The sequence below is a fragment of the Triturus cristatus genome, chromosome 6 (genome assembly GCF_964204655.1).
Source record: "Triturus cristatus chromosome 6, aTriCri1.1, whole genome shotgun sequence".
Taxonomy (NCBI): Eukaryota; Metazoa; Chordata; class Amphibia; order Caudata; family Salamandridae; genus Triturus; species Triturus cristatus.
Window position 1 is genome coordinate 949,119,958 of NC_140589.1, and position 13,014 is coordinate 949,132,971.

At 43.6% G+C, this 13,014-nt stretch overlaps 1 protein-coding gene across 2 annotated transcripts in view; it reads left to right on the forward strand.

The window, feature by feature from the left end:
• Positions 1-12,547, forward strand: part of LOC146820825 (uncharacterized) — a 32,939-nt gene extending 20,392 nt beyond the window's left edge. Inside the window, exons 1-4 of one of the 2 annotated variants that reach the window (XM_085609295.1) lie at positions 1,978-2,296; positions 5,068-5,262; positions 9,790-9,849; positions 11,940-12,547. In XM_085609295.1, coding sequence (XP_085465421.1) covers positions 5,208-5,262; positions 9,790-9,849; positions 11,940-12,130 — 306 coding nt within the window. In that variant the 5' untranslated portion in view covers positions 1,978-2,296; positions 5,068-5,207 and the 3' untranslated portion in view covers positions 12,131-12,547. Of the gene's footprint in view, positions 1-1,977; positions 2,297-5,067; positions 5,263-9,789; positions 9,850-11,939 lie in introns of those variants that run through there. The other variant, XM_085609296.1, reaches the window with a different exon arrangement.
• Positions 12,548-13,014: the final 467 nt, after the last annotated feature.

Below are 13,014 nucleotides of genomic sequence, written 5' to 3' on the forward strand. Positions count from 1 at the left end.
TGGGGGCATATCATCAAGGCGGCGATAAAAAATTATCGCCGCTTTTGCGCCCACTTTCAGGCGAAAAGCGGCGATAATTTGATCGCCTAATCAGCAAGGTCACGTTATCGCGTGAATCCTTGCATTATCGCCCTTTCCCCCAACGCCCATCTTTGCATCTCTAATGAGATGCAAAGTGGGCGTTCCTGCCCTGACATAACTGGAGAAATGTCGCTAAGCGACATTTCTCCAATTGTCAATGGGCACGCTAACCTGCAGAGCGACAAGCAAAGTAGCGATAACCTCTGTTATCGCTACTTTCCTTACGCCTGCTTCAAGACTGACTTAGCCCTGATATCCTATGTAAGGTGGATATCATGGCGAAGTCTGCCCTGCCCTATCAACAAGCTATCGCCAAACTTTGTGAGATTATCGCTGGATTTCCAGCGATAATCTTACATTTGGCAGTTAGCGCTTGGAATTTTATCGCTTTTGAGATAAACGTTGCTAATAGCACGCTATATCAGCAATAAAATTTCACGTTACCCGGCGATAATTATCCGAGAGCTAAGTGCGCATAGTGATAATTATCCCCGGTCTTTGATAATACGCCCCTTGGTTTCTTAACCTAAAGAATGGCTGTTTTCTTGGATCAATGAATATTTGAACCTTGGCTGTTCATTACATTGCAGGATTCTTTCCCCTGACTAAGGGCTTGTCCCGAAATGCATTGGGATTTTCTGGGAATATAAAGCTCAGCGTGTGAAGATTTATCACGATGAATATTAATCCTTTAAAATGTGATGAAATGAAATAAATGAAAACTTGCATTATTAACTGTGATGACTACATGGACATTCTTTTAAGCAAAGAAATTAATTATTTACGTTCAACCAGGAGTGCACAGTGGGGACGTTGTTCTTATCCAAGACAACGCTTTCCAAGTGACATAGTTTTTGATGCCCAATGATCAGAGGGCAGTCCCCACCTGCACCCTAAACAACTTACATTGAAAGAAAACACTGGGGCAGATTTACAAGCCCCTTGCGCCACTTTTGCGTCACCTTTCCCATGTTAAAAGTGACGCAAAAGTGGCGCTAGGGGCTTGTAAATCTGCCCCACTATGTTTACGATACTACTACAGGTGTGCCACACCTCAAGTTCTATTCATTTATTGTGTAACCTTTAAAATATAATTCAATATTGTTAGCAAACATATGGCTTTAATATGCAAAAAAAATAGTAATAATATTCAAAGTTGTTCCAAATAGGTGTCCCGAAATATTTCCCCCAATATCCATAAAATGACTGATTGTAAGTGGAGGCGCCTGAGAGTCGATGGAATGTGGGGAGACAAGTTTCTGAGTTTTTTGCTGGTCATGTTGTACATGGGCACACCTCAGTTAGTAAGTACTGGGATGAAGAAGGATAATCAGGGTTATGATGATTGTCCGTAACTTATATGCACTTTATTGTATTTTTTGTTCGGCATCGCACAATGTGGAAGGAATATCTGGGAAGTTGCCAGTCAACCAGGAACAAGGAAGGATGAAAGCAGTTCCAACCCTGAGTATAACTGACATCTGCTAATGTGCTAACTTTCTTAAATGCACATTCCTCCCAGAAATATTAACGCAAAGTGTAAAACAAAATACAATTTTCAAAAGATGGTCACTCTGCTGCCTTCCCTGACATCTATGATGGGCGTGTCAGATAAACTATTTCCCTTTGGTAGTAACACGTCAGGAGTTCTGAGAAATGCACTGACAGGAATTCACCGAGAGCTTTAAACCTGTCAACGCGAGAGGGATGCGCTTGATGCTGAAGGCAAACCTTTGGGCAGGGAGCTGTAATGCAGCTCATCAAATAGTGCAAACCGAGTTGTGCTTTCCCAGAATAAAGAACCTGTTCCACAGCACTGAAACGAGCAGGGTTTCCTATTTATTTAGATACCTTATATAGTAAACACGGCAAACTGGTTTGCTTTTAGGCACTGAGGAGAGCGAGAAGTGAAATGAACCACGGTGGATCATTGCAAACAGGGCCGGACAGGCCTTTTGCTCAACCGGACATTTCCCCGGTGTGGTGGATCCCTTAGAGGCTGGTTTGAAAGCCCAGGGTGGCTCCTGGTGCCTCGGTCCGTTTCCTCAGCTCTGGGAGGTTTATTGCACCGGACAGGGAGAGGCTTCAAGAGAGAGAGAGAAAGAAAAGGAGGGAAAGGGAACGTGGAGAGAAAGTGATCAGAGAGGAGAAGAGCGAGAGGGAGAGAAGGCGAGAGAGAAGGGATGGACATAAAGAAATCGATCACTCGAAGCAGGTGGGGCTGGTTTATGTGTTTTTTGCCAGGGCTAATTTTGGTTACCCGGTCTATCTCTGATCGTAAAGGTGATGATACATACAGGTGAGTACAGCGGTAGTTACTGGTTATTCTGCTCTCTTTCCACCTGGTCGGTGTCTTTGCACATTTTTTTCTCCTCAGCTGACTGAGAGGCAAACTATTTCCATACAGAGGTGTGACCTAGTTCAGATTCCAGTCACACCCATTCTGATTACTCCATTCAAGCTGAGCATGATTCCACTTTCGTTTACTCCAGATTTAATTGGAAGGCTTCGATGTCTCAGGGAAGGACTTTTCTGCCTTCTCTTGGTGGCTGAGTAGTCTGCTTTCAGTATTTGTCCTTGACTTTCCTGGTCACCTGATCAAGCCCCAAACGAGGAGGGCTTTTAATGAAATGCAGTGCTTAATTTGTGCTTGTGGTTGCAGGTGGTGAGCACCACCACTCATTTCTAGGGACCTGCACTTATTTTTTTCATCATCAGGCTTGATACAGAACAAGAGCGAGAAGGGAAGAAAATGGAGGAGAAGAAGCTAAAGATAGGAAAACAGTGAAAAAGGGTTAGCACAGTGATAACAAAGAACCTACCAGCATGAGATAATGATAAAGAATGTTTAGGTGCTGGAAGAAAGAGGCATGAAGTGGAATCATTCCTAGTCAGAATTAGGGCCTCATTTGCAAGCGGGTTGCGCTGCCATCGTGTCACAATTTTTGAGGCGACACAGACCGTACGGTATGTTTACACGGTTATGCATCTGTGCACATGCATCACTTATAGTAGACCTGGTTTGGAATTTAGCTGCTTCAGAATCGGCTGAGTGAGGCCCAAATTAAAATATGCAGGGTCGGTTTTCCCACACTATAACTAGCGTCATATTTATGGGTTTTTGGAAAAATGACACATCATTGGCAAGCAACGTGCTGAGGCTGAAATGCGTCAGAATTCCTACCCATTTGTAACCTAGGAGTAGGAAATGATGCATTGGCTGTGTTATATAAAGAAAAGCCAACAGTGTGGCAAGCTTAACTATGCCATGGAGGTGCTCATTTTGCAGCTGGGAGTTGCTAGGAGATGGCCACCTCCCACCAACCCCCTCACTACAATGAAGGCAGCACAGGTGAAGGGAGCACATTTATAGGCAGCCGTCTAACCTAATTGATATGCGGGAGGATGAGGTCCTCACCTACTACCGGCTCAGGAGGGAGTCCATTGTCCAACTGCTACACCAGATAGCACCAAGGCTCCAGCCACCAACTCTCAGGTCCACCAACATCCCTCCGCAGGCCAAGCTCCCGGCTGTAATCCACATGCTGGCACCTGGCTCATTTCAGAATATGACAACCAGAGTGGCTGGAATATCCTAGCCATCTTTCTCAGCCAGTCTACCCCCTGTCCTGAATGCCATCATAAGCCAAACACCACAGCAACTCTCCTTCCCCAACACACAACTACTGCAGCTGGAGACCAAGCAAGGGTTCTTTGCAATCGCTGGTTTCCCACGTGTGTTGGGTGCCATGGACTGCATACATTTGCAACTGGTTCCCCCCGCATCAACATCCCATCTCTAGAGGTACCGGAAGCACACATAGTCCATCAACGTCCAGGCCATCGTGGACCATCGAGGATGTTCACCAATGTGCTAGCCAAATACCCTGGGAGTTTTCATGACGCATACATCTTCGAGCACTCCATCATAAATGAATGCTTCCAGAATGGCTGATATGGGAATGGCCTACTTGTAGGTAAGCCAAACTCAAGTACCTAACAGACCCACTAGCAGTCAGAAATGGATGACATAATACCCATCACTGTGTCTGTCGGAGCAGTTCAGGCCATAAGTATGAGGGGTGTGCCCCATACATGCACCATGCATCATGCCTCATGCCAAGCAAATCTCCAGCTTACACGTTAAGACTCCTTATGTGAGGCTCACCTGGTGTTTCCGCAGGGACGAGATGGATGAAGAGATGCTGGGTCCCAACTTCCCTCACCCACCAATTCAGCCCAACACCGTCAAAGTTAAAGAGGTGAAAGTGGGGAAGAGGGGAAACAAAACAAGCAAAGGGAAAAGGAGTAGAACTCAATGGTACGTCTGGCAAGAAGTTCTTATGGGTTCGATTCCATATACCTCCTGATGGGTGAAAATAACGTGTTAAGTACTGTTCATGCATGCAAGGATATTAATGTTAATAAGGACATAAGTTATATTTAGGAGGGATATATATGATGGACATCCTTTTTCCAATTCAATTGAAGATATGGACATGTAGGAAATAAAGTTAGAACTATTGTGTCTATAAGAAAATATAAGTAGTACACATTAACATTAGGACTGCAAAATTAGGCATTCAGTCATGACAAGAGTGAACAGTACTAACCGTAACGAAGACCACCATCAGGATTCGCTAGACCCAAAAATAAATCTATTCTGAACTACTAGGAAAACAACTAAAAATGTATTTTCCTAGACAGGATGAAACAAAAATAAAAAATGCTACACAAAAAGGTGCTGGGTCTGTATTAAGACAAACTATCTTTAGAATTCACCAATAAATAACTGGTTGCCACTCTCTTATTTAACAGCATAAGAGAAAATGCGGAAGAACATCAAGGAAGAAGATAATCCTCCAAACTGCGTGAATTGAAGAAAATCAAATAAGTGACATAACATAATATTCAGGTTTTGTAAGCCTACCGGGAACCTGGAGGCTAGGATTCCTTAAATAAACTCTCTCTGACTCTTCTTTGCAGGTTCTGGAAAACTATGCAGAGAGAGAGCTAGCATGCAGAAACTGAAGAAAACAGAGACAGACGGCGAGGAAACACAAACACAGCTGCTGCCCCGGATGTAGAGTTGTGACCTGGAAGGGAAAGAGACAAGGAACTGCTACATGAACATGCCGGAGATGTCTCAGAGACCTGACGCGCTGCTGAGGAAAACTTCAGGTAAGTGCGGGAGGAAATGGGACTGCGGGAGGGCTTGGCGGGGATCCGTGACGGAACACAAAGCGCGTTCCAGTCACAGACCATCCCCTTTAATGGCTCTAAGTGCCGCCCCTGCCTGCCGACACCCTTAGGCGGGCAGGGCTGCCATGACACCTAAAGCCATTTTGTGTGCCTTTGAATGATGTGAAGGTACTTAGCAAAGCATTGCTGCCCATAATGCAGTGTGCCAGCACTTTTTGCAATGGAGGTGCTCCTTGGGGGTTGTGGGGTGTGTCTCAATGCCACTCCCATGGTTCATGAGGCATTTTATGCACACCACCCCAGGAAAGGGGTTAAATGTGACAAACAAGTTGGCCTCCCCAGGTGATGTTTAATGATCAAAAAGAACTGAACCAATTCCATTCACTTCCACTACCAATGTGTAGTAAACATAGAGAGATGCTCGGGCCTCCAAGGCTGCACCCTGGGTAGGAAGGTACACCCTCCTGCACAGACACAATCTTGCATGCAAAGCAGGCCTCTGAGCATCTGTGTTGCTAGTGTTCTGGTGTCTCTGCTAGGCAGCACATTGTGAGCAAGCATAGGCTGAACGATCCAAATGTGCTGTACGGCCTAATTAGGTGCACCACTTCCCTTACTCAGTGACGTGTGCAGTGCAGAAAGGTGCCTTGTTACCCTGCACAGTGCCACTCTCCAAAATATCTATGTCCATGTGCCATGTGTACATAGTGGGAACAATGCCATGCTACTGGTAGGCAACGATGTGCCACATTGCCATGCACATTTCAATCCGGCTATGGCAGCAGCGACACGTCACTGACTTGCAATGTGCCAATTCAAGCTGTGTGGATGGATGGAAGCACAACAACTTTACTGGCAAACAAATCGTAACTCATAAAATATGGCATGACAGACAAGTCAATTATGAGTATTAAAAAACAGTACAGAAATGTCTGAGGTGAGTGTCTTCTAAAAGGTGTACCAACTCTTCATATCAGTCACAGATCAACAAGCTCAGTGGGGTGAAAGGAAGTACTATGGAAGTAAGCAACTGTGGCAAACATGGAAGTATACTTGGATGTTGACCACAGTTCCAGGAGCAACACAGGAAGAACTATGTGGAAATGCAATATGTGGCATGCCATGTCAGTGTCAGCCCCTGATAAGGCTTCATCTCAATCTTGGATAACAATGTGACACCAACAGTACAAGACACACATATGTCCTAGCAACACTGATTTATGTCCCCACATACATGTAGGCAGACAGAGTCATTGATGTACGTTAGCAATGTTACTGTTCACCTGTTCTGTGTAGTCAGTAGCTCAAATCAAAACAGATTAATCCAGCAATGTGAAACTCACAAAGTCTAACACAATGCTGGCAAACATGACATACATCAGTCATCAACATAGAATAATATCCAACCTGGACAAGGCACCACAGTTTACTCAGGACACTAATATCAACATGGATCTCCCACAGCTATGAGAATAATTGCAATACATACAACTATACATTCCCCTACAAGTTCTACTCCTACACCTATGTATGCAAATGAAAAATGTATTGTGGCTACTCATGTAGTAAACAGCTCCTCATAAAAACATCAGAGTGTCCCACAAAAGCATGGCCCACTTCGCAAAACATATGTGTGAAGCAAAGTGTGAAACTGTCTACTGCAACAGATGGACAGGCCAGACATGCCACATTTCCCTGCACAAGTTGAATGTCGGTCTCCCTTTGCACTTGAGCAGTGGTGAGCTGCATAACTAGCAGCCTTAATGTGTTTTGCAGCAGCAAAGTGTACAACAAATAGCACTCAGTAACATTTGGAACACAAACCACCAACTACCAGAACTGTGAATATCTTCAAAATGTACTGTGTCTCAACAATATGTCACCATGCAGATTGAATGCATTTTTCAGGAACTCATCCCGTTGCAAATACCATTACAGATAATGAGTGACAGTTTGTCATGACAGTTTGTCATGGACAAAGACCTTGTGTCATGTTGACATGTAAAAGCTGTCACTTCTAAAGACTGCATACATCCATGTGTGGCTTCACGCATAACACAGGGCATGTGAACTATTTAAAGATAGCATGCACAGAGGCATTCCAGGTCAGAGTGGCGTATACTGACAGTAAATACACATCTTAAGTTAACTTAAGTCATCTCTGTTGGCGAATGATGTGATGCATGGCAAAGGTAAACATATTCCTACTTGGAAGTCATCACACTTGTTTGGCTTACTCAAGTTGGTCATGTGATTATCTTAATATAGGCAAATATGTATTCCAAACACTTTTCTGCATGTATTATGTGCATGTGCCACACATATAGTGCCCAACACCAAGCCCGAACAGCAGATGCGTGTGCACCAACACATGCTATGTTGGTTGTCGGTTATTTTTGTCTGCTAAATTATGGCATGCACATATGAACAGGATACCTATAATCCGAGCAACATACCTTTCATATCATGAGAGTGAATCTGTGATCTGGATGCCACATACACTGTATGCTGGCTGGAGCAGCAGTGTATGTCATTCCCTGAGTGTGCATTGCGTCCGTAATACATCCTTTGTCATGAATGCATACAGATAGTATGATCTTCCAGTATGGCCATAATCATATATGACACTGTGTATCATTTGCATAGGAGTGCAATATCTGTGAACAATAAATGCCTACTACGCTGATACCCATGTCAATGTTAGCATAACACAAACGTCAGTACATATTGATAATGTCAAGATATGCACGTGACAATATGCCTGTGCATTTCACAGCAATATAATGCCTGTTCTAGTGCCTGCACTATGAATGCAAGGAGTTACACAAATTACGCATTGTTAACATACAAATGCAACACATCCCAAGTCTACAAGCATGTCAGCAAAGATATTTGGTGCAAGAAATGTGATCCCTGGGACTGTTTTCCTGCATTGCACAAATCAATACACTGTGCCACACACAAAAGGCCAAAACGTCAAAAGCAATGCACAGTGAATTGTCATGTTTTGGGTGTAACTCACGCATTGGCTATTTCTCTAGTGATGCATCAGAAATAAAATACGTTTCGGTAGGAAAAGTGATGCATCCACCCAGGAAATGAAGCTATGGCTCACCCATACTGCAAACCAGGAAGTGTGAAGTTCCTTTTACTTTCACTTACAGTCTTTTTGTCTGTGGTGGCTGGTGCAGGTGTTTGGTGCGTACACTTGTGAAATATACAGTTTCTTGGTCTTGTGCGTTTCCCTGCTGTCCCTGTTGTGTACTTAAACTATTATTTATGTCTTTTAATTGCATTTTGTGTTGTTTTGTCCAGTGTATTGTTGGGTGTAAGTCCATTTAGGGGTTTGTGGTTTTAGGGGTAGAGGGATGGTTACGTTTCTGTTGTGTTAGACTTTAGGGTGGGTAGTTTGGTAAGGGAGATGTCAGGTAGGGGCAGAGCTAAAATCCATCCTAGGAGGAGTTTGGTGCCTGCTGTGGCTGGTGGTCCACTACCAGTGCACTGTCCATCAAAAGAAGCACCAAAAAGGCAGACGTGGTGAGCCGGGAGGGAAGATCCCCTCAGTCACCTGGGAATGGAAGTTGGTGGGCCTATCGATAAGCCCCTATATTCCATGGGCTTGTAGCTGTGTGGCTTTAGCAAACATCTTTAATCGTTTTTTCAACAGGATGCGCCAGATATATATTTGGTGTAGTATGGCATGGAACAGGGTAACTTAGTTAAATAAATAGAATATGCCACAGGGCAGAGCCCCATTCACAGCGGCATTACAGTAGCCAAAAAAGACCATGCAGAGCAGGGGAGGCCCATGGGCGCTGTTGGGCTCATCCGACACTGTGTAGGGAGTATTGTCACCTGCCTGCTAGGTCATTACTGACTCCAAACTGTGGGGGCTACCCGCCATGTATATTGCAGGGGAGCACACTCACATTTCATCGGGCCACAGGTTGGACAGGGTTTTTGGTTTCTCCCCAAAATGTTACACCTACATGTCTTTTCACAAAAATGGTCACTATTCCTTAATGAGCCTGCACAGGACTTGTTTGATCATTGCTCATTTACAGTGCACTAGTAACATGTGAGGAGTGAAGTGAATAAGACAAACAAGCATGGGTACTGTCTGATGTGTGTAGCATTGTTCAGAACATGTATTGACTTGAGAAAGCCTCAGCAATATCATACTATGCAGTGTGGTCTGTCCAATTGGTCTGTTCACATAGCCATCAAAGCCAGGCACCCTTGCAACATTTAGAAAGGTAGGCTGGTTTTGTACTTTGTATGAATTCTGTGCATGCCTCAGAAACATGATATGCCTGGCATTAGCAGAAAGCACTGCAACATGGCATATATATGTCTATCATTAGGGCATTTTCATTTTGGCATATTCTACATGTCCAACGCACAGACTTTACCAGACATTTGGAAAGTCAATGTATCATGTTTCATATGTACACAGTGTACATGTGCAGCCTTTAAAGAGCAATGTACCATGTTTTTGTCTTGTAGGTGAACTGGACCCATTGAGCTGTGGTGAGGTGGAGAGCTTCAGAGATTCCAATGCTACCAGTGAGTGTCACCTAAATGTTTCTGTGCTCCATATGGATTGTGTGTTCACGCATATTGTTTGTATTGAGATGTGTAAGAGGCATCAGTCAGCAGAAACAAGTATTACCATACATGTAGATTCACAACAAAAGTAGGACAAAGTTGCATGTGCAATTGCTAGGAGAAAATGGCATTGTGAATCAGTTGGCAAAGTATGCAGGCCCACATGATGGATGATCAAAATCTGCTGTACAAATGTTGGGCCACCTATGGTATGGATGGTAATGGCACATGTACCATCACCTACCCCCAAACCAACAGATGGTCACACGTTCAAATGTTTCTCAACCATACTATGGACAGAAAGTGAAAACATGTTACCCAAATAATGTGACAAAAATGTTGCATGGGATAGGCTGTGATTTTTCTGACACAGCATTTTTGCCTGAGTCCGAATTTGAGCGGGACACAGGTATGGTTGGGGTGTAATACATATTCCAGACAATGCTACCAATTATCAACAGTAAAATTGTATGTGAAAATGTTGAAAGTGAACCCCTTTTCCAATTTAATTGTCCTATTGTGTGTTCACATCATATCATGCCCATGCATGCAGAATACATCCTTCATCGCGACCAAAATGAATACAGTGTAGATGATTGAAGGCATGTTGGACATTCATGCCATTCAAATGGCAAAATGTTTTGTGATCCATACATTTACCAGTTGCACGGTGTCAAGCCAAAGTTCGAATACCAATGGACTTGTGTGACCATGTGAACAGGCTCAGCCTAACAAAACATTATTCCCTTCCTAGTATAAATGCTGCATATGTATTTGTGAGGTGGCATAGTTAAAATGTATCATTCATTATACCAATGCCAGTAGTGAAGTTACATATCCGCATTTGTTGCTGCGAGTGTGTGAGTCCATTGTTCATACCAATTGCTTACTTGACTTACCCTCTTAAACCACATTTATCATGAAATGTGTCAACAGTCATCCTGCATCATTGGTACCTGCCAATGCTCCTCTGCCTTAGTGGAACCGCCACTGGTTTCAGGTATTTCATGAGTTCGTATCAGAAAAGTGTCCAACAGGTCTGTTATTTTGAAGGTAGCTAGTCGCCCTCCATCTATGTTTGAAATACCTAGCACAGAGTCATTCAATGCTACACTGTGTGTGGCACTGGGTATTTTCCATAACAGTTACGTATTGCTGAGGCCCAATACCTGTACTTGCTACACATTACACATTTCACATACTTGATTGCCCATAGATTATACCCTCTTGCATGCTGCATAACAGAACACAGGAAGTATCTACATGGACCATGCATACCATTCCATAGGTACACAACATCATTGCTCTTAATCAGTCTTACTATTTAAATGGGTACATGTTTATTAGGCCCAACCCAGCTATTACATGCACCTGCAAGGCCAAGACCTGAATACTTTTGCATTGTTACCTTAAGAGACGTGTATGTTTCTTATGACGGTTGCTCATGATTAGATCCATAGATGTTTATTTGGCTGAACATGCTACATGTGCTGCTCTTTGTAAGTCTAAAGCAAAAGGAACAAATGATGAACGGATTGCTGAACAATGCAACATTCACCCCAGTCACAACTATCTGGGTGGAATCCATTGTTCTTTTGCTCACCACCCCACCCCAGTTTGGACCCAGCCATATGCAAATCATTCTTGACCCTGCTCCTCATGGGAACAGTCGAGCCGGAACTGCCAAGCCAGGTCCTCCCTGGACTGGAAACAAGCATTCTGGGACCGGTTTCGGGGCATCACCCCTCATCAGACAGGCTAGCTTGAATCTAGTGGCACAGTGAGCACGAGACCCACTTCTGGGCATAGCCTTCCCACTTAGGGCAACACAAGCATAAGTAACAAATGATGGATGGATTGGTGAACAATGCAAACATTCACCCCCAGTCACAACAATCTGGTTTTAATCCATTGTTATTTTGCTTACCACACCACCCCAGTTTGGACCCAGCCATAGCTGCAGCGCTACTTGTAAGTCTAGCATATAATTTATGACGACATGTACAAGATCAGCTTTGTTTGATACATATGTCCTTCCTCTCCAACAGACAACGTGACCCCTGACCAGGAGAAGGCCTATTGCATTAGGTTGGAGAGTTATCCCTACCGGAGGCAGGATGCCTGGGTTTATAGGCTCATGGGACCGCAGTACGGAGCTGGAAAGGCAGCTGTAACATGGAAGTCGCACTTCAGGAACAGAAAGGGCTGGACAGGCCAAGCACCAGTCCCTCGGTGGTGATCCGGATGCAGTTCCACCTTCCACATCATAGCCGGCAGTGGCACAACAGGCTGCAACCAGTACCCCAAGACTACAATCGGATTTCCTAAAGCAGGCCCTGAAAGACAATTTAGACATGAAATTACATCTGGCAGACATCTACCGGTTGCCACACTCATGTGCATGATGCGCACATTGCAGCAGTCAGTGGACCGAACAGCTGAACAGCTACAGGCCTCCCTCCAACTTTTGCCCCTCCCCAGTTTTTAGTAGGTGTTTTTAGCAAGTGGTATTTTAGCATAGGTTACAGCATCGTAATAGGTTAGTGTAGTTTTAGCGATTCTATAGATTTTATTAGTTATTTGTTGTTAGTTGTGGATATTGGTGTGTAGGTTATTAAGTGGGGGCTAATGTTTAGGATACGGTAAACAAATACCCAAAAAATAAAAAAATATCAAAATACAAAAAAAGATCTTTGTTTATGTTTTAATGTTTAGGTAGTTTGTGTATAGGTGTAGCTTGTGTTTATATTGTGTGCAAACGTTTTTTATGGAGGCTGGGGGGTGATGTTTAACATGTCTGTTGTGGTATATGTATAGAGTAGGACAAGTTAAGGTGAGGTAGGTTAGGATAGTTTTAGGTTAGGGTTGTGTAGGTCCTTTAGCATAGGTTAGTTTAGGCATAGTTTAGATGGATGACTTAGTGTAATTTAATTAGTTATAGATTTTCAAAGGTTTTATGAGCTTTTAAATAGATCTTGTTTTTCAGTTTCACAACTGCTTACTTATTAACTGCTTAGAAGTTGTCATATATGCTTTGGGTGTGTTAAGAACATGCTTTTGGATTTCCAGTCAGTGTTTGCGTACATGAGTAACTAGGTTATGTTATGTTAACTGGTCTTCTAT